Below are 22,195 nucleotides of genomic sequence, written 5' to 3'. Positions count from 1 at the left end.
ACACCCCAAGCTGGCCCATGGCTCACAGGCCCACATAGCGCCCTCTGATCCCAGCGCTGGGGCACAGAGCTAGGCTGGGGCCTGCCCCACTTGTTGGTCAGCTGCCCAAGTGACGACGGGTGGCGAGCGCAGGAGACGGTGGCAGTGGCATGCTGAACCCAGGCTGAACCAAGGCTGGAGTGCGCACGGTGTGGCCTGAAAGAATGAAAAGGAGTTTCCCAGGCTGGAGGGAAACACTGTGGAGGAGGGGCTTCCCTCACTGAAGGAGCGGTTTCTGGTTTGCCCCAAATGGCAGGATTTCCATAGTATATGTAGTATGAGTTCCACATCTTGGCCTGTTATCCAGCTTTGGCAGTCTCATCTCCACCACCTGGAGAATAAATGGGATCTGCAGGAACTCCACTCTAAACTGAAATACATGGCCGGGCAGTGGCTCACACCTGTAATCCCAGCACTTTGGGAGGTCGAAGTGGGTGGATCATTTGAGGTCAGGAGTTCAAAACCAGCCTGGCCAACATAGTAAAACCCCACCTCTACTAAAAATCAAAAATTAGCCAGGTGTGGCGGCATGTGCACCTGTAATCCCAGCTACTTGGGAGGCTGAGGCAGGAGAATCACTTGAACCTGGAAGGCAGAGGTGGCGGTGAGCTGAGATCACGCCATTGCACTCCAGCCTGGGCAACAGAGCAAAACTCCACCTTAAAATAAATAAATAAATAAATAAACTGAAATACAGACTGCAGTGCTGATATCCTTTTTTCTGATTGTTATTAACAATTCCTCATAAAATTAAATGTTGTCAGAAGACTGAGAAGCTCAGGAGGTGAACTGCTGGCCCTGGCGAGTATTATCATGGAGATGAATTCAGAAAAGCAGAGCCTGTCCGAGGTGGAGAAATCAGGATCGATTTGGATTTGCCACAGAACTTCAAGATATTTGTGAGCGGCAGTTCAGATGAGTGCCCCCAGAAGAGTGGCTTTGAGTATACATTTGCTTTCTCCCTCCAGTGGTGCTGAACTCTGAGCTGCCACCAGAATATCCATCCTCCTTCCCACCTTCATTCACACTCAGTGGCAAATTGCTGCCACCAACTCAGCTCTCTGCTCTATGTAAGTACTTAGACAACCTATGGGAAGGACACAGTGGCAGCGGGATCCTGTCTGCTGGATGCAGTTTCTTAAGCAAGAGGCCCTGGTGCATCCGAATATTGTCTCTCCCACTGAGCTCAAGATGGGTTCTCAGGAAGAAGTGCTGAGAAGGACAGCTCAAGCCTCTCCCATCACAGAGCTAGATTTTGGAGGAGCTGCTGGATCTCATGTAGACCAAGAGGAAACTGTGGGTGATAGAGCTGTGCAGGATGTGGAAGTAGAATCACTGTCAAGTCTGATCCAGGAAATCTTGGACTTTGATCAAGCTCAGCAGATAAAATGCTTTAATAGTAGATTGTTCCTGTACGACATCTGTTTCTTTGAGAAGCTGGGCAGTGAATGCATGTACTTCTTGGAGTGAGGCCTGTGTACTGCAAAGCCTGTCTGAAGGACTGCTTTGAAATCCAGATCAGAGATGGCCAGGTTCAATGCCTCAACTGCTCAGAACCAAAGTGCCCTTCGGTGGCCACTCCTGGCCAGGTCAAAGAGCCAGTGGAAGCAGAGTTATCTGCCCGTCATGGCTGCCTTCTCCTCCCATCCACCTTGGAGCTGGTGGCAGATGTGGTGTGCTGCCCCCGCCTGTGGGGGCCTGCAGGGCCTAGCTGTACCATGGGCATCTGCTCCAGCTGCAACTTTGCCTTCTGTACCTTGTGCAGACTGACCTACCATGGGGCCTCTCCATGTAAGGTGATGGCAGAGAAATTAACAGACTTACAAAACGAATACCTGCAAGCAGATGAGGCCAAGACAAGATTTCTGGAACAGACTGACCTACCATGGGGCCTCTCCATGTAAGGTGATGGCAGAGAAATTAACAGACTTACAAAACGAATACCTGCAAGCAGATGAGGCCAAGACAAGATTTCTGGAACAGAGGTAAGGTAAGAGGGTGACTCAGAAGGCACTGGAAGAGATGGAAAGTAAGGAGAGGCTACAAGAGAACTCGAAGAGATGCCCATGCTGTGGAATTCACATAGAGAAGTGAAGTGGATGCCATGTACTGGCTGCAGACACTATTTCTATTGGGTTGGCATGGGTTCTCTCTCTAGCAACCCCTTACAAACATTTCGCCAACCCTACTTCACCGTGTTGTAACCAGCTGTTTCATGCTTGGATGTGAATGTAGACATTTGGGAAGATGAGATTGAAGACTAGTTAACTACTCTTTGAGCTATGGAAGTGGATTGGTTTTCCCTAATCTTTGTCAAGTACATAAAGTAACCTTGCAGGATATTTACAGTACTATTCATTCACTCTTCCTGTGTAGAAGAGATGGAAGAACATGGCTTATATTTTCATCTGGTGAAGGAGCATTCATACATTTTTTTTAATGTAAGTTGAGAAAAAAATTCTAAGCCAGAGGTTCAGAAAAGGAAACTACAGAATATTAAATATTATAATGTGCCCAAAGGTCTGAAAAGTTAAAAATTAAATATTTATTTTCTTCCCCAAGCTTTAGGTAAGGAGAAGAGGGGTCAAGAGTTAAACTTAGAGCCCTTTTGTCTCCAGGAAGCACCCCTGTAAGACACTGTGTTGGAGCTCCCTCAGTACTTCTCCCTACAACTGGGGTGGGTAGAAAAGCCTTATGGAAATTATACTGAGAGCCTGATGTACTTCATATTACTCACATTCCTTCCAGCCTAGGTTTCTGGCAAGTCAGTTCTCTTTGGAGGGAGCTGTTTACTTTGTAACCGACTGCATGGTCCAGTGTCATTTTGATCTACTGCTTTTCAGAATAGAAACTTGTAATAATTACAAAAAAATTTAATACCACAAACACTGTGGGTCACTTGATATTTATTAGTGGTGTATGTGGTCCACTGGTTTCAGGCCAAATCTAGAATTTAGTGATACTGACTCAGGAAGAATTTAAGTTCGATTCAATTTTCCTGGGCAGCAGAGCCTAGACTTAAGGTAACTTGTCTTTGCTACGTTTCTTCCACATTCTCTTTCTTTACCTTCTGCGTGTGGAGACAATTTTAATATTAATTCCAGCAACACATGATTTTATTTCCTCTGCTGGACTAGGAGAAAGCCTAATATATTTCCAAGCTGAATGTTCCTGAATTATCTGCATTTTGAGCCTGTCTATACTACCGTAGTTCCACTCTTAACTTTCTGAATTCTTTTTAAAGATCTTCTCTAACAAGCTATGGGAATTTGGCTTCCTACTCTAATTTTTAATTTTTTTTGTAACAGCAGTGTTTTGGGTGATAATTTTGGACTGATACCCACTCCTTTTTCTGGACTTTGTTGCCTTTTTGAAAAACTGTCTTTCCTTATAGTTAGGTGAATGGCTTGGTAGTAAAGTAAGATTTTTTTGGAAAAGGGGACAGAAAAACTGAACTGCAGCTTGAGAACATATTCTTTTTTGAGACAGAGTCTCACTCTGTTGCCCAGGCTGGAGTGCAGTGGTGCGATTTGGGTTCACTGCAACCTCCGTCTCCCAGGTTCAAGCGATCCTCCCATCTAAGCCTCCTGAGTAGCTGGGATTACAGGCACGCGCCACCATGACAGGCTAATTTTTGTATTTTTAGTAGAGATGGGGTTTCACCATGTTGGTCAGGCTGGTCTCAATCTCCTGACCTCAAGTGACCTGCCCACCCACCTCGGCCTCCCACAGTGCTGGGATTACAGACGTGAGCCACCGTGCCCACCAAGAACATACTCTTTTTTTGTACTTTGTCATTGAAAATTGAGGAATCCCTTTAACTGTTTTAGGTGTGTGTCCAAAGAGTCAGTAAAGACTATGTTTCTGGATTGTCAAAGAGGATGCTTAATCTTAAAAATAAAATTTAAAATAATCTTATAATTAGAACAGAGCTGCTGCTATTTATTCTGTCACCAAGGCAACTAATCCCATTTTTAAACTGTTCGGCATATAACATATTATTAAGAGGAAAAAGGTCACAGGATAGCATCTCTTCTTTTTAGCTGGGCTAGTGACTGAGCTTAGGTTTGAGGCCCATATTTTGTTTTAACCAGATAGTTTCAAGCACTTCCATTCAGGACATTTTGTATAAAAATTGAAGTTAATTTAAAGAATAAGTTGAAGACAAGAAATGAAAATTAAAATGATTAGTTCTACAATTTTAAAAATGCAGTAATTAAGCTTTTAAATGTGAATGATTCATGTTTCTTTCATCTCTGGGAAACTGTACCAGACAAATCTTGTTTTCACACAACAATCACTTATGTGCTGACACTCGAGAGATGAAGGCTTGGGGAAGTTACTTAGGCAGCTGGAGCCACATCCTGGGACCAGGAGCTCTCAGTGAGAGCCTGGCAAGAGAGCCCACCACGCGCTTCTCTGCTGGGGTGCCCGCAGGTCAGTGGGATGGAGGCTGAATGAGGAGCAAGAAGCAACGTGTTCCAGACAGCACGAGAAGCCAGCACGAGAAGCACCTGTGCCTGTGTGCACAGCGGTGGACGCAGGTGTGTACAATGGGATGCGGGTGCGCAGATGTGATGTGGGTGTGTAGATGGGACAAAGTGCGTACGTGGGGACACGCGTGTGTAAATGGGATGTGGGTGTGTATGATGGGACGGGGGTGTGAGGATGGGACGGGGGTGTGAGCATGGGACGGGGGTGTGAGCATGGGACGGGGATGCGAGGATGGATGGGGATGCGAGGATGGATGGGGATGCGAGGATGGGACGGGGATGCGAGGATGGGACGGGGATGCGAGGATGGGACGGGGATGTGAGGATGGGACGGGGATGTGAGGATGGGACGGGGGTGTGAGGATGGGACGGGGGTGTGAGGATGGGATGGGGGTGTGAGGATGGGATGGGGATGCGAGGATGGGACGGGGATGCGAGGATGGGACGGGAGTGTGAGGATGGGATGGGGATGTGAGGATGGGACGGGAGTGTGAGGATGGAACGGGGATGCAAGGATGGGATGTGGGTGTGTAGATGGGACAGGGGTACGTACAATGGGACACGCGTGTGTAAATGGGATGTACGTGTGTACGATGGGACAAGGGTAAGTAGATGGGACATGGGTGTGCAGATGGGACATGGGGGTGATGGATGCAGGTGAAAGGATACAGGTGAGTGGACGGGGTGCACGGACAGGACGTGGGTGAGTAGATGGGACGTGTGTGTATGATGGAACCGGGGTACATGGATGGGACGGGGGTGCAAGGATGGAACAGAGGTGTGTAGATGGTGGGGGTGGGATACCGTGGGGTGAGGCTCCCTATTTGACAGAGGAAGAAACCTGGGCTGAAGGAAACTGGACTCCTTTCCCTCACATCACAACGTAAGAGGCAGAGCCAGGAGTTAAGCTGTCAGTCTAGGAAAACACATTAACCTGAACTACAGACAAGCACTGAAAATACATCTCCCTATCACAATGCCCAGAATCCACAGTGAGCTTGCACTTAGCTCGTCACTGCAGGCCCTGCCCCTATAAATCCTACTGGCTCACCTGGCGCCATCTCCCACCAGCTCACCCAGACCCAGTCTTCCATGGGCCCACCGGACCCTGTCTCCCACCGGCACGCCAGACGCTGTCTCCTACTGGCTCACTAACACCGTCTCCCACCATCCCACCTGGTGCCGTCTCCTACCGGCTCACCCGGCCCCATCTCCCACCGGCTCACCCGACCCCATCTCCATCGGCTCACCCGGCCCCATCTCCACCGGCTCACCCAACCCCATCTCTACCGGCTCACCCGACACCGTCTCCCACCGGCTCACCCGGCACCGTCTCCCATCGGCTCACCCGGCCCCGTCTCCCACCGGCTCACCTGGCCCCATCTCCCACCGGCTCACCCGGCACCGTCTCCCACAGGCTCACCAGGACTCTGTCTCCTACCGGCTCACACTAACACTGTCTCCCACCACCCCACCTTACACTGTTTCCCACCAAAAGCAAGTAAAGGAAGGGTCTCAGGAAGGCAGGAAGGCAGGAGGGCAGGAGGGCAGTGTGGCCTGAAACCATGCATTTTCTGCCCCGTCGTGGATCCTGGCAGCTCCTGCTCCAAACCTTGACCCCTCGCTGGGAGAAAAACATGTGGTCTCAGCTATGCACTCTGATGTCTGCACTGTAAACAGAGTGTAACCAGTGTGCCCCATGCAGTCATCAGAAAATCAATGATCCAATCAGCTTCGACACTAAAGCTGGAGAAAATCAGCGTGTCCAATTCTCCCTACAGAAGGGAAGGAAAATGGAGACTCACCCGTCGTGAACTGGCCTTTCAGCTTCTGAAAGACAGGGTCTTGTGCAGTGGCCTGCGCCCGCCGGGCCAGAGACTCAGAGGCTGCGCTGGAGAACATGGTCGAGACGTTGGACACATTCTCCAGGCCCACCCCAAACGTGCTCACCAACTTCTTCACAAAATTGAGAGTGTGGGGGGTGATTTTAGCATCGGACACCGCTCCGCTTTTCTCAAACGCCACGGAGTAACATTTCGCCAGGCCCTGTTGGAGCTGCCTGAGAACCTGGTAGAAAAGAGCCAGAGACAACTGACAAACACAGCCCTCCACTCCAGAACCAGCAGCCAAAAGCGCCTGTTGAGTGCGGCCCTCCCAGCCCAGGGTCATCTCTGCACTCCCCGGCAGGACCCACACACAGCAGGCATGAAATCAGCGTGTGCAAGAAACGGGAGCAGGTGCTTTTGACCTTGGGGAGTAAGGGCCCTGAACATTCAAAAAGCAAAAACAGAAAAGCCCCACTTTTTTGGATCATACACCCGTCTGCGATTAGCCACAAAACCCCTGCATTTTCAGGCAGCTGTACTGTTCCCACCGCGTGTCTGCGTGCACCGTGCACACACGAGACTTCACAGCAGTAAGGAGCTGGCCCTGGGGCTCAACCAGGTAAGCATCTCGGCATGAGGCGTGGACTATTTTGTCATCAGCTTAAGCCAACGTTATTAAGGAAGTGGTCTGACTGCTGAAAAGACCCCACATCCCTACAATTCCCCATCTATGGAAATTATAACCCTGTTACTCACGCCACTGCTCCTGCTCACACCTGGTTAACAGTGGCACTCAGGTCACTGAGCTCAGGGACGTGAGCACGGCCAGCATTTTAACAGCAAGAAGCGGCTTCCTCAATTCCACCCTCTTTCATGTCTTCTGCTTCGAATCTTTAAGGCTGTACTAGTGTGCAGAGATAGCTATTTGCCTGGTCCATGGTTAAGTTCAACAACAAATATATAAAAGGACTGGCAACTACAGCTCAAGGGAAGAGAGCCACAGAAGCACACAGAATGCCACGTCCCCTCGACAAGGAGCCACCATTTGCAAGATCAGAGCCAAATACCTCTTCATGCCAATTTTCTCTGAACCAGACCATCTGATCGACGATGCCTTCCAGGGAAGACAGAAGGGTGGGGTGGAGCTCTCGCTGCATGTGCATGATTCGGCTGCAGCGCCACATGGGTGCTGTTGCTCTTATGGGCCCTGGATCTGATGCAGAATGGGACTGGTTACCCACTGAACTTGGCTGCTGCTGTCCAGAATCTGAGAGCAACACACACAACGCCAGTGTCAGCGCAAAACCGACAGACGCCAGGGCTCGGAGCGCTGCAGGACCCATGGGCCAAAGGAGCGCTGGTTCCTGCCGGCGTGTGAATCCTTACAAGACCGCTTCCCCAGGGACTGCATGGGAGAAGGCCCTGGTTCTAGGCGCAGGTGCGCTGAGGGACGCGGGGAGGGACAGCGCAGTTGTCTACAATGCGGCTTCAATCCATTCCATTAAATAAACCCGTGTATGTGTTTCAGGAGAATGCAGATGTGACAACACGCCACCTGGTGAGTCCAGGTGAGGGCGCACAAGGGTTCCCTGAGCACTCCTTTTAACGTTTCTGTTATGTCTGATCATCCTAAACATAAATGTTTGGAAAAATATCTCACAATATGTTACACGTTCCTTGCTACTATAAACTCAGAGAATCTAAAAGCAGTTAATAGGAAACTGGTTTGGAAAGCCAAGCCAATTGCAAAATACTGCTTTTGAAAAATACGGTCATTTTTCCCTGTGAGATACACTGCAGAGCCCTTAATGACCATTTTTTCTGAATTTACCTCTCTACACTTAGTCTTAAAACTAAAAAACCTTAATTTTCAAATGACCAAGACATGAAGCCACCTAGGGAGACTGACTCCCCAGAGGTTAGAGCTGAAATGTGCCACGCAGCCCGCATCCACCGCCTCTCACCAACCACGCACGGTCCCCGGCCCTTAGGAGACTCAGCATTGAAAACAAGGGTCAGTAAACAGTCCTCTCATTATTTAAAGCACCATGCCTAGTGGGTAACTAAAGCCATCAAATCAGTTGTTGCTTTGCATATAAGGGCTATTCAATATAGATTAAAAGTCTTACACTGTGAGTGAAATTTCACCAACATCTGGTAAGACTGACTTCAATACTGATTTCTTCTCACAGCTGAAGATACTCCTCATAACTTACACACACACACACACACACACACACACACACACGGCACCTGGCATTTGTGCTGTGTATTGGGATGCACTTACTACTAAGGAGGAAGGTAAACTTTACAATATTCTGAAGCTGAAAATTTCATATATTTTCTCTACCTATAGATCAAATCACTCAGATAAATGAACGCCTATTACATCCTGGCAAAAGAGAGACTGTACTCAAATCAGGCTTTGCTTCCTGCCCTACAGTGCTGCCCACTGAGGAGAGATTGGCCACGGCTAGGAGTGAGCTGCAGGGCAGGGGGTGGCTGTGGTGGTCTGTCTGGATGTGGGGCACCCCCTGGAACGAGCCCTTCCTGGCCTGGCCTGCCGGCCCCACCCGAGACGTACCGCTCTTGTAGCGTTCCCGCTGTTCTATTTTCAGGGTCAGGTACAGGGTCCGGATGGGAAAGTAGACTGCTTGGGGATACACGCGTCCAACCTGCTCAGAGACAAGACGTTATAAACAGCGCTGCTCTCTGCTGAGCTCTGGATAAAGATAATTTGTACTGAAAATAACCAGTGTCAGGTCAGAAACAGGTGTCTGATCTGCCTTTGGACCAAGGAAGCAAATACTGCAGCACTGATCTGACGCACAAGGCCAGGTTCAACAGCAGGCAAAATATTTGATTCACTTTAAAAGAGCCAAGACACATCAACACATGCATTTCATCAACTCCACCCAGGAACTGTGAGTGACAGGGAAACCATGCTTTCCTTCCAGGCAGTAAATCTGAGGAAGGCAAAACACATGTGTCCCCAGGAAGGCAAAACACTGAAGCAAATAAAAAAACATACAAATACCAGCTAATCTGTCAGGCACAATTCACTGTGGATTTGAACTAATTCCATTATCAAATAACTTTATTCTGCCTAACTGCAGCTGGGAGGAGAGGGAGGGATGTCCGTTTCAGTTAAGAAACTCCCATTTTATTGAACTGGAGTTCTGTGGCTGACAGGATAATACCATGTCACTTGAATCTTTCAGAATGTGCCCATGAAAGGAAGAAAGGAATAACATCTAAGCCGTCACAGGCAGAGGCGGCTGCTCTTGAACCTGAGATGCTCCACAAGTGATGAGACCAAGTAGGTTGGATCTGCATCCTGAGGATAAGCGCTACACAGAATGCTGGGACTCAAAAACACAGCTGCCTCCTCAAGGAAAACCAGGGCATTGCTCAGGGCCCACACAGCACAGGTGCTGCATGCAGGAAGGAGCCAGAGGAATGGGTGGGCGGAGTGCGCGGACCCAGCTCCTTCCTGAAGACCTTCACGGACTCCTGCGGCGCTTCATGATTTTACAAAAGCAACCACGAAGGTGCCGTGTCCCAAACCTCACTGTAGCCACACTTTGCCATTTCTAGTCCTTCCTCTATGCCTGGGTCTTTTCATGGGAGAGGGACATCCTGGAATCATTCTCAAGAGATGGTTACGAGAGCCTTTCCATAGGGCCCTGGGCTATCCGCTTCCCCAGCCCTGCCCCACTGCCCTCGAGAACCATGGGTTCCTTACAATGCAGCTCAACTGTCAAAAGGGTGACAGCCACAATCGGGCATGTTTTAGTTTAAGGGTAGCTCCGAAGAGCTCCCAGCATATGACAAAAAATCAGATGAAAACTACCAATCAGATTCAGGGCTCCCTGTCATTCTCAGAGTACCCACTGGCAACTGTACATTTTAGTACAAGTTTATTTTACTTGCATTACAGATGGGAAAATGTTTAAGAAATTAGAATTTTAACACTGAACTGCTTTATTAGCTATTTCACTTCAAATCATATATTCTTCAATAACTTTTAATTATGCTTTATATTAAATAATACCTAGATGATTATATCTTCCCATCTCTTTAACTTATTTTTAATACTTTGAGCACTCAAATTTACTTTCTGGGAAAAAAGAGAACGCAAAATGAAGACACAATGTTTTGTGCATGTGAACAAGGTCACCCTGCTCTTCCCACCTGGCTAATGAGGTTCAAGAGCAGCTTTCCCTCCGAGCCAACCAGGCAGGTGAGCAGCTGTGGGATCCAGGCCAGCCACTGGATGGGTGGCACACCAATGCAGTACTTGTCGACAGCATCTGCCAAAGTGTTTTTGTCATCATCAAAACTCAAAAGCCACAGCACCTGAGACAGAAGGAGAAATTCTAGAGTTGAATAACAATTCTGTAGCCCTCAAGCAAGAGACTTTCCCCAACATTACAACATTGTATAGAGCGGCTTTACTGGCCATGTAAAAAAAAAATCTATAAGCAGGTCAACATTATTGCTAAACTTACAGTAAATCTTACAGTATATATAACCTAAAATTTAAATATAGATTTTCTCTTTAGTCTTTTTTTGTTTTGTTTTTGAAACAGCCTTGCTTTGTCACCCAGGACTGGAGTGCCGTGGTGCGATTTTGGCTCATTGCAACCTCCACCTCCTGGGTTCAAGCGATTCTCCTGCCTCAGCCTCCCCAGTAGCTGGGACTACAGGCACACACCACCACGCCTGGCTAATTTTTGTATTTTTAGTAGAGATGGGGTTTTGCCACGTTGGCCAGGCTGGTCTTGAACTCCTGACATCAAGTGATCCACCTACCTCGGCCTCCCAAAGTGCTGGGTTTACAAGCGTGAGCCACCAACGCCCGGCCTTTTTAGTTTTAATGACAATTACTCGCTGATCTAATCCACTGGCTAGCAGTGACCAGTGACCGACTGCAAGACAGCAACAGGAAGATGCCTGGGGCCTGCCCACCTGTTAACTTACACTCATGATCTCATCCAAACAAAATGAACTTTTGCTAAAACTCTCAGATGCTCATCACCCCGGCATCAGGTAGGCCACAGGCTGGTAGCCAGGTGTCCACGGACGACTGAAACAATTACATATGGGTGTAAGCAACCCAGAACCAAGCCCTGAGGCAGTGCGTGTAGCTGTCTCTGTAGTCGGCTTTAACTGCCATGTGCTGGTGTACATTCCAAATTTTTACGTTAAATCAAGGAATTCTAAAAAATCCAAACCTTTAATGGACAAAATAGGAAAGGGAACAATTTATTCTTGGGTTTCCTGCTGGAATTAATTCGGGGTTTTATTTGTCTGCTTCTTGGGGGAAGACAGGAAGCCACATGAAGGAGGAACCTGAATGTCAAGTGCACGTCTTTCAGTGAGCATGTGGGTGACACCCATCCTGAGCTCAGGGCTGCTGGGGGGCACCGTGCAGAGAGAAACCCACAACCATCCCAGCACGCCGGCTCTGTGGCTGTGCTGACAGCAGCCCTGCAGGGGAGGGATGACAACCTAACGGGCGTCTAGGAGGGAAGTTCTAGCTCCATATCCCCTCCTCAGCCCTCTGTTCGGTGTGAGCTCCCACAGGCAGTGCTAGACTTGGGCTCTATGTGAGGCTTTGCCACTTGGAAGTTCTGGGGCCCTAAGAGTGTCCAGGCCTCAGTTTTCTCAGCTTTGAAATGGAACTGTGAAAGATGCTTCGAAAGATGAGGATTAAGAGTTAAGGCATGAAATCATGCCTCACACCCGGCATGGGTGAGTAAACTGTAGCTAAATTTCTGTCCAAATCTGAAGGCGACCGATGGCCTCTGGTCAAAGCTCGTTTTTTCGGTCTCACCTTGGCTAAGTATTTCCTCGATTTGCTCTCGTTCTGATGCCGGCAGGCGTGCAGGTAGCAGGTGATGGCAGACACGCCCAGGTGCAGCTGCCGCTCCTTCACGAAGATGTTCTCCAGGTAGTCGCCCCACATGGCCCAGGCTTTCACCAGCACATCGTGCATCTGCACAGCTGCAGAGAAGGCTTTGTTTGCCTCCTCGGACCTGTGAGGAGACAGAAAACCAAAACGTGTATGGTTTTCAATTGAAGTGAGCTTCACGTAACCTGAAATTAACCATTATAAAATGAACACTGCAGGGCATTTGGTCCATTCACAATGTTGTGCAACCGCCCCATAAGCAGTCGCTCTGAACCCCTCCCACCTCCAGCCCCTGGGAACCTGCAGTCTGCCTTCTGTCTCTGTGGACTGACTGGTTCTGTACATTTCATATAAATTGAATCATACACCATGTGATCTTTTCAATCTGGCTTCTTTCACCTAGCACAGTGTTTTCGAGGTTTATCCATGTTGAAGCCTGTGTCGGTGCTTCATTCTCTTTAACAAATGAATAACATTCCATTGCACATATAGAACATAAACATTTTGTTTATCTGTTCCATTTGTGTTGTTTCCACATCTTGGTTATTGCAAATAGTCCTGCTACAAACATTCCTGAACAGGTATCTGTTTGTTTCAACACTTCTGGGTGTATACCAGGAGTGGAAATGCTGGTCACGTGGAAACTCTACGCTTACTTTTTGTGGAACCGTCAAACTGTTTCCACAGCAGTTATACCGCTTCACTATTACACCAGCAATGTACCAGACATAGCAAGTGAACTTCAGACCCAGGTGCTTTATGATACAGATGCAAACATCCTCGACAAAAATGAGCAACCCAACTCCGGCAGCAGATTAAAAGGATTATCCATCATGACCAAGTGGGATTTATCCCAGCAATAAGGGTGGTTCAACACAGAAAACAAAAAAGTCAATATAAATAAAACCAATCAATGTGATATACCACATTAAAAGAATGAAGGAAAAAAACCACAATCATCTCAGAGGACACAGAAAAAGCCATTTGAAAAAAATCCAACAACATCTCATGATAAAAATACCCAGCAAACTTAGAACAGAAGGGAAGTTCCTCAAGCTTATAAAAGACATCTACAGAACACCCACAGCTAACATCATACTCAAGGCTGAAAGACTGAATGGCTTTCCCCAAGATCAAGAAAAAGACAAGGATCTCGTCTCTTTAATTCAGCACTGTACTTGAGGTTCTAGTCAGGGCAATTGGGAAGAAAAATAAATAAAAGGCATCTTTATTGGAACAGAAGATGTCAGTCCATCTCTACCTGCAGTTGACAAGATCTTATACACAGAAAAGAAGAATCCCCAAAAAGCTATTAGAGCAAATACACTCAGCAAGGTTGAGAAATCTAAGATCAATATACAAAATCCTGGTATTTCCAAATGTTAGCAATGAGCAATGTGAAAATGAAGAAAACGGCTCCATTCACGTGACAATATTGAGGAATAAATTTAAAGTAAGTGCAAGACTTGTATACTAAAAACTATAAAACATTGTTGAATTAAACTAAAGAAGACCTAAACTAGTGGAAAGACATCTCGTGTTCACAAACTAGAAAACCTGCTTCAGATGGCAAAATGCTCACAAACTGGTCTACAGATTCAATGCAATCTCTGTCATAATTCCAACTGTTTTGGCAGAAATACATGAAAATAACCTAAAATTCATATGGAAATATGAGACTCTACATAGCAGATCAATGGAATAGAAGTGAGAGTCCAGAAATAAGCCCACAAAAAATGGTCAACTGATTTTTGTTTTTTGGGTTTTGGAAATGGGGGTCTCCACTATATTGTCCAGGTTGGTCTCAAACTCCTGGGCTCAAGTGATCCTCCCACCTCAGCCTCCCAAAGTGCTAGGATTACAGGTGTGAGCCACTGGGCCTGGCCTCAACTGATTTTTGATGAGGGTGTCAAGACCATTCAATGGAGAAAGACTAGACTTTTCAGCAAATGGTGCTGGGACAACCGTATATCCACGTGCAGCATAATAAATATAGACCCCTACCTCACACCACATAAAAAAATTATTCAAAATGGATCAGAGACCCAAATGTAAGAGCTAAATCTATAAAACGCTTAGAAGAAAACATAAGAATAAATGCTTCTGATCCTGGATTAGGGTACAGTTTCTTAGAAGATGTGAAAAGTATGAGCAACAAAAGAAAAAAATACATGAATTGGACTTCATCAAAATTAAAAACTTGAACATTAAAGGACACTATCAAAAAAGTGAAAAGACAGCCCACAGAATGTGACAAAATACTTGGAAATCATATATCTGCAAGAGACTTTTATCCAGACATATAAAGAATTACAAACTAACAATAAAAACCAAGAAAAGCAGCTCAGCATCAACAGTCATTAGGAAAATGCAATTCAAAACCACAATGAAATATATTTTATACTCATTAGGATGGCTATAATCAGATAAATAATAAGAAAATAACAAGTGCTGGTGAGGATGTGGAGAAATTAGAAACCTTAAACATTGCTGGTGGGAATGCAAAAATGGTACAGCCAACTGTGGAAGACTGACAACGTCTCAAAAAGATAAACAGAGAAGTACAATATGACCCAGATATTCTGTCCCCAGGTATATAACCAAGAGAACTCAAACATGCTCACACAAAGACACGTATTCAGTGTTTACACCAGCATTACTCATGCAGCTAAAAAGTAGGAACAACCCACATGTCCATCAACTGCTGAATGGATAAACAAAATGTATGGATATCCAATGGATATCAGTATGTATTCAGCCACGAAAAGGGACAGGTTACTGATACATGACAGCACATGGATGAAGCTTGAAAACATCCTGCTAAGTGAAAGAAGACAGTCACAGAAGGCCACATAGTGTATGCTTCTATTTATATGAATGTTCAGAATAAGCAAATCCATAGAGGCAGAAAGTAGATTAGTAGTTGTCAAGAGAAAGGGGGAGGGGAGGGAGGGGAGAAAGGAGAGTAACTACTAACAGATACAGGGTTTACTTTGGGGATGATGGAAATATTCTAGAATTAGCTAGTGGTAATGGTTGTGTAACACTGTAAATATACTAAAACCCACTAAATTGTACACTTTGGAATGGTTGTGTCTGTCATATGAATTTAAAACATTACACAAAAAGATAAAACCTTTTTATGTTGACAAAACTGCTTCCTAATTTAAAAATAAGCTAAACATGCAAGCCCTGTAGACCGAAGATGTGAAAAGCAGGCACTGGAGCCTATACAAGGCAACAGGCAGCATCTTGTGAGTCTACCTCATTTGCATGATACTTACAAAATCTCCTCTGACGTTTACTTCTCTAAACCAGGGTTTGGCAACCTTTCCTGTGATGGGCTAGACAGTGAATGGTTTAGGCTCTGCAGACCATACAATTCCTATCACAACTCCTCAACTCTGCAGTAAGGCAAAAGCAGTCACAGGCAACATTGGTGGGGAGGGATGTGTTCCAATACCACTTCATTGACAAAAACAGGGCAGTGGCTGGATGTGGGCCCCCAGGCCATCCTTTACTGACCCCTGGTCTAAAGCAGGAATCATCTCCACAAAACGAACCAGCTCTGTAAATGGCGGACTGAGGAAATGGGGAAATGAATCCATGTTATCAGCAGTTCTGTGATCCAGTAGCTCATTTGAGAAAAGCTTTTAAAATACTATACATCAAGCAGGCTTATCAATTTGTCACAAGTTACTCTTTCTGCAGAGGTGCAATACCTAAAAAATCCTATCTAATGACTGTCACCAAATCATACCCATTTCTAGCTTGAGCTTCACATTGGCTTCAGGTTATAAATAACTTTAAATAAACTGATGCATTTTTTCTATTATCCTTTCAATATAACATACATACTTGTTGATCTGAGCCAAGAACATTCCCTTCAGTGCATAAAATTCGGCTGTCATCTCTTTTGTGAAGTATTTTAAATTTGTAGATTCAATAACTTCAAGGCCCTGTTCAAAAAAAATGAGCAGAAAAAAAGTTATTGAAATTTCTAAACAATATGAAAACTTCATAAAATACTAATCTAGGCAGTAAGTCCTATGAGTCATTGACCAATGTACTTTAAATTGACAAAAGATTTGCCTACCATGAATATTTATTGATTGACGTTCAGAATTTAAACTGAATTACTAAAGCTAACTCTAAGTATTTAATCCTAAATACTTAGGGGTCTTATTTTCTCCAAAGCTTTATAGGTCTAGTCGGTTTTATTGTTCTTATTAAGATTCCTCTGAAAATAGTCAAAATCTATCTTAGATCCTCATAATTCTGTACTGTGTAATTTTTTTCTTTCCTTAAACACATTAACTAAGTATATAGTAGGACAGAGACCACAAGAGACTGTAATTCACAGTCAAGAAGCTTCCTTTCCCTTTCCTGTTTTGGAAGGACTGTTTCCCCCTTACTGAGGCTGTATTTGTAGGAAGTTCGAATCCGCCTTCCTTATATTCTGAACCAGGAGTCCCCACATGGCCTCATTCTCCACCTGGCCTCATTCTTCAAGCGTCCTGTCCGCACCTGCATGCACTCATTTTTGCCCATGACGCCTGCCAGCTGGAGGTAGCATTTAACTTGCTGTCGAATCTTCTGGAAGCAATCCACGATAGGAACAGTTGGAATAGTATGAATCCGACTTAATATATCCAGAGCTACATTGACCAGTCCTTGTTTCCGGGCGATTTTTCCATACTGGATGATCGCTGAAGCTGATGCATGAACCCCAAGCATAGCGTTATTTGAACTGGGATCATGCTGAGAGCTATTCTCATAGGCAGTTACAATCGCTAGGGGGCAAAGAAAGGAATCATCAGCCCACACCAATCCTCTTTCAAAGCACTTCACAACAAGGCTTAAATAAAAAATGAAACACACACACACACGGCTTATGAAAATGGGCAGCTCTGTGATAAACCCTCGTTACTTTGTATTTTATACCATAAGCAACTTTTAAAAGGTGCTAATTCTTGAGTGGAGTGTTACCATCTTGGCTAACCAAATCATAAAATGACAAAGGCTGCTCTAAACACGTGGATGCCTGACAGGTTTAGGGGATAAGAGGGGGACCAGGAAAACCAGAAAAGGCCACGCAGAGCCACCTGAGCACAGCTTGTCCTGGGACGGGACCTTCAACGCAGAGTGCCATGGCTCAGAGCGTTGACCCCCCGGCCTGTACGATTCTGCCCCAACTAGAAAAATGTAACAGGTACAGAAATAAAAAACAAAACTTTACTTCTTCTACCACCTTCATCTTTCCCTGCACCATTACCACCCCGACCTGTCATCCCTATCCCAAAATAGAAAACCTGGGGGTAAAAAAAACCAAACCAAACCAAAACACAGAGACGAAACCAGAACCGTGGGGCGTCTGGAAAATTACATGATGAATGCATGCCGGACCAGGTCGGTTTACCCTGGTAATGATGCTGCCTCCACATGAAGATGCTGCTCCAGTGGGACAAGTCGTCAGACACGATGGGCAGTCGGTTCCTCCAGGTCTTCACCACCGTCTTCATGTCGTGCAGGCTGTTGTTCCTTCCCAGGTTGGTCGGCTGTAAGCCTGCGTTGATCTGTGCAGCTTCCTGGAGTTCGATGATTTGCTGGGCTGCCTGATGGGACCAGCATAAAAGACTCCGCGGTAAATATCAGTAAAGATCAAACGAGAAAAACACACCAGAGTCCATCGGGGACCTGATTATCGCAAAGATCTTATGGTGCAATTACCAAAGGAAGCACTCTCATTTACACACAGACACCTGAGATCCCACATTTCACTTACTGTTCACCCCAAACGCTACTTTCCTTATGGTGTCTACAATTTTAAAACCTCAGCCTGTGGCTCCTGAGACAGGAGACTGGGAGAACGATGGTACAGACACCAAACCTTGCTAATCGGCAGTCCTCAAAACTCCTCTTCCTGCTGTCCATGCCCTTTGCCACCCTCCCTGCCCGGCTCTTTGTCCAGCAATGCCTAAGGTCGGGACAGCGTGGCATCCCTGCTGCAGGCGTGCCTTTTCCCAACGTGCCTGCTAAACCCCACAGCCATACTAAGCACCTGCAAACGTGGTTCTCGTGACCTCTTTGGACCCATAAAATGTAAACACATTTTGAGTCACCATCCTATGAGCCTGGGAGGTAGACTACCCTTAAATTCCAGATGCGCTGTTGGCACCAAACTTCTGATACAACCTTTTCACCTGGAAGGCCCTGGCCACAATCCTTAGCCTATCCAAATTCTGTCCTTGGCTTCTATGGCGCACATGATATCTCCCTTCTCTCGATCCTTGTTATCCTGATTTTCTGTCTGATCAGCATGGCTCTGAATCACAGTATCCCCCCCAACTGTAAATTTGCTTCTATGGCTATGCCCGCTGTCTCAGGTTCAATGCTCCTTTGAGGCAGAATCTATTGTTTTAAAATGTTTTTTAATCTCCTAAACATAACACTTAGTTCAGTACTCTGTATCTTGGTTGACAGTAATTTTTTAACTTGCCTGGAAGAATCTGTGCTTTCTGTTTACATCTGAAATTTAACTCATTACATTCAGATTTCGGAAAACATTTCCTAACCCTGTCCCTCCAGCTCCCGCCAAAAGCTTACTGAAAACAGAGCGATGGGCTCTGTAACTGAGGGTGGCACAGTGGACACTGAAAACAATCCCTCAGGCAAAATTCAAAACCAGAATCACTGTGAGGATGTCTTCAATTCCGCAGAAATGCCGACATGTTTTTCTCAACGTTTTAACTGTGGCCTTCCTTTCCTGAGGACGAGTGTTAAGTGGGAGAGGACAAGACAAGCAGAAGGAGTTTCATCTCTGCCGTCCAGCGCAGTCTGCAGACCTAAGCCTGGACACTGGCACTTGTCTGCGACAGGCCACAGGCCCGTGCTCGCGTGGGGGCACCGCACGCACCTGTAGGAGAGGCGTGTGCACGTGGGACACCACGTGGGGCAGCCGCCGCCACTCGCGGATGGCTAGGCTGCTGGCCATCTCCACCAGGCGCTCGATGAAGCTGAGCTGCTGCTCCTCGGGGTGGCAGATGGCCAGGTATCCGCGGTACATGTTCACCTTCCAGGCCATCTCCTTTGGACAGCTCACTTCCACCTGGCAGTGAAAGAACGCGACACAGGACGTGAGGGGCCTTCTTTCCCTCAGTGTAAAGTGTCAAACAGGAAAACGATCACTTTTTTTGGTCACTAGGTATGCAAGGCAATACACAGAAATTAGGCTATAGGAATGTATTTTCTTTAGAGAAGTCATGCGTTTACACAGTCTTTTCTGGATACTCTCCTTTTCTAAATTCCAGTGAGCGGCCAATCTCTCTAGCTATGAAAGCATACCACAGGATCCTGGCTTTAACATCAGTTCTTCCAAAGAAAAGAGACTGATCAATGCTGTTATGACAGATCAGATGAAAAATCACACAGTCTGCTACAAAGTCAGCTGGCATTATTATTATTATTATTTTTGAGACGGAATCTTGCTCTGTTGCCCAGACTGGAGAGCAGTGGTGCGATCTTGGCTCACTGCAACCTCTGCCTCCCAGGTTCAAGCTATTCTCCTGCCTCAGCCTCCTGAGCAGCTGGGATTACAGGCGTGCGCCACCATGCCCAGATAATTTTTTGTGTTTTTAGTAGAGATGGGTTTCACCATGTTGGTCAGGCTGGTCTTGAACTCCTGACCTCAGGTGATCTGCCTGCCTCAGCCTCCCAAAGTGCTGGGATTATAGGCATGAGACACTGTGCCTGGCCAATAAGCACATTTTAAGCTGTTAAATATATATTAATCTCCAGTATGATAAATGTCAGTGTAATTTTTTTTTTTGAGACAGGGTCCCACTCTGTCGTCCAAGCTAGACTGCAATGTCATGCTCATAGCACACTACAGCCCCTCCAGGGCTCAAGTGATCCTCCCACCTCAGTGTCCCAAGCAGCTGGAACTACAGGCATGTACCCCACACCAGGCTAATTTTTGTTTATTTTTTGTAGAAACGGGGGTCTTGCTGTTACCCACGCTGGTCTCAAACTCCTGGGCTCAAGTGATCTGCCTACCTTGGCCTCCCAAAGTGTTGGGGTCACAGGCGTGAGCCACCACGCCCGGCCACATGGGTGTAATTTTGAATTACTTCCAACTCATATTGTTATCCTGGGAAATTAAACCGTTCAGGTGTTAACTCAGGTTTACATGAACATGAGGGAACATGTGCAAATTTTCCTGTCATTTTAAAGCCACACTTTCTCGTTCACTATAAAATGTCCCCCAGATTTCCCGCACTCCAGCGTCAGTTCCATGGAGCAGCGGATGAGCCTGGGCCAACCGCTCCTCAGCCAGGTGGAGACCACGTGTGTTCCTTTCTGCTCCAAAAGGCCTTTTTTGCCCATTACCTTCTGAAGAAAGCACTGGAATGCCTCACATTTTGTTAATCTCATTTAAAAATATTAAAAAATTTTTTTTCATGAAAGTTTTCAAACATAATATCTTTGTGATTAGAAAGATGGAAGGACATCTCTATGATGGGAAGTTTACAGGAATTGCTGTAGTAAGATCAATAAACATTCCCCTTTGGAAAACAATAAGTAACAATAAAAGCGACACACGTTAGTGCCATGATGGTATCTGTCCCAAGGACTGCATGCAATAATGGTAATAATGACACCACCCCACAAATTATATGACACTGCGGCTTGTTTTTGACATCTTACTCTTCCAAAGCACATTCATGGTACCTCTTAGTTCTCGATAACCCACTGAAGAAGAAATTCAGGAAGGCAAACAAGACTACAGCAGCTTCCAACATTACCCTCCACGTTGGCACCAATGTCACAGGGTCTGGACTCCAACACTAGTTGAGATAGATTTTTGCCAATTACAACACCTACCCTCCGTTACACTAAGAACAACGGCGTGTCTTCTATTTTCCCTACTGAAAAAAAGCTAACCTACTTTCTAAATCAAACCAAGAAACTACCCTAGGAAGCACAGAAACAGACAAAAGTAATTTGCTGAATCCTTTTCAAGAATATTTGAAATTAATTTAGTGCAGATTACCCAGGATGTTTACTCACATATTTGAGTTTTTTTCTAAGCAGTGAGTAATTTACAAGTTTTATAAAATGATCAAGAATCTATGAAAGAAGAAATGCATCTGTGAGACCTCGGGACCGCGTGACGCTGCATATATCCAGCTAAGGGAAACTTTGGGAAGGAGAAAGAAGGGAACATTAAGGTGAGCTACAAATACTTATTCAGTTTTATGTTTTGTCAGAATAAAGAAGGAATAAGCAATCGTAAATGCATCCTGACTGGTCCTCCATCTGTGTGGATTCGACCAACTGTGGATAGAAAATATTCGGAGAAAAAAAAACTGCATCTGTACTAAGCATGTACAGAGCTTTTTCTTGTCATTCCCTAAAAACTACAGTGTAACAAAACAACTGTGTAAGTAGCAATTACACCGTATTAGGTACCGTAAGTAACCTAGACAGGATTTAAAGAACCCAGGCGGCTGTGCAGAGATTACATGCAAATACTACAGCGTTTTATATCAGGGACTTGAGTGTCTGTGGATTTTGGTATCACTGGGGGGTCCTGGATACTGAGGGAAGAATGTATTTTTACTGATATAAATGACTGGTTATTTCTCTAAGGAACACAAACTCCCTGCATCCAATGAGTCATTTCCCAGGTCCCAAACCAGAAGTCAACACCTGGCCTCGATTCCATCCTCTAGTTAATAGTTTGTGACTATTTCTAATCTTCAATTTCTCATTTAGTAAAAAAGTGTCATTACTCAAATTCAGGAAAGGTGTTAGAGACAATCAAACGGAACCTTTCCTTCCCAAAAGCTATCTTTCCACTGCCAAAATGCTTGTTCTAAGGGAAATCTCCCAAGAGACACCTGCAGCTTCAGGAAAAG

At 45.8% G+C, this 22,195-nt stretch overlaps 1 protein-coding gene and 1 pseudogene across 15 annotated transcripts in view; one reads left to right on the top strand and one right to left on the bottom strand.

Moving 5' to 3' along the window:
• TRRAP (transformation/transcription domain associated protein) overlaps window positions 1–22,195 on the bottom strand; it is a 135,339-nt gene that overhangs the window by 12,742 nt on the left and 100,402 nt on the right. For 8 of the 15 annotated variants that reach the window (XM_054560183.2, XM_009242551.4, XM_009242555.4 and 5 more), the window contains 9 exons: window positions 19,192–19,383; window positions 17,662–17,890; window positions 16,803–17,068; window positions 16,134–16,234; window positions 12,198–12,399; window positions 10,553–10,717; window positions 8,943–9,033; window positions 7,426–7,625; window positions 6,338–6,599 (listed from right to left, as the gene is read on the bottom strand). In XM_054560183.2, coding sequence (XP_054416158.1) covers window positions 6,338–6,599; window positions 7,426–7,625; window positions 8,943–9,033; window positions 10,553–10,717; window positions 12,198–12,399; window positions 16,134–16,234; window positions 16,803–17,068; window positions 17,662–17,890; window positions 19,192–19,383 — 1,708 coding nt within the window. The remainder of the gene's footprint in view (window positions 1–6,337; window positions 6,600–7,425; window positions 7,626–8,942; window positions 9,034–10,552; window positions 10,718–12,197; window positions 12,400–16,133; window positions 16,235–16,802; window positions 17,069–17,661; window positions 17,891–19,191; window positions 19,384–22,195) is intronic. The other 7 variants (XM_054560187.2, XM_009242558.4, XM_009242557.4 and 4 more) reach the window with 3 other exon arrangements.
• LOC100455890 (E3 ubiquitin-protein ligase RNF14-like) lies at window positions 794–2,303 on the top strand (annotated as a pseudogene).

This window comes from Pongo abelii, chromosome 6, assembly GCF_028885655.2.
Source record: "Pongo abelii isolate AG06213 chromosome 6, NHGRI_mPonAbe1-v2.0_pri, whole genome shotgun sequence".
Classification (NCBI taxonomy): domain Eukaryota; kingdom Metazoa; phylum Chordata; class Mammalia; order Primates; family Hominidae; genus Pongo; species Pongo abelii.
Note: the sequence above shows the minus strand (reverse complement) of the source record. Positions and strands in the feature narration are given on the sequence as shown.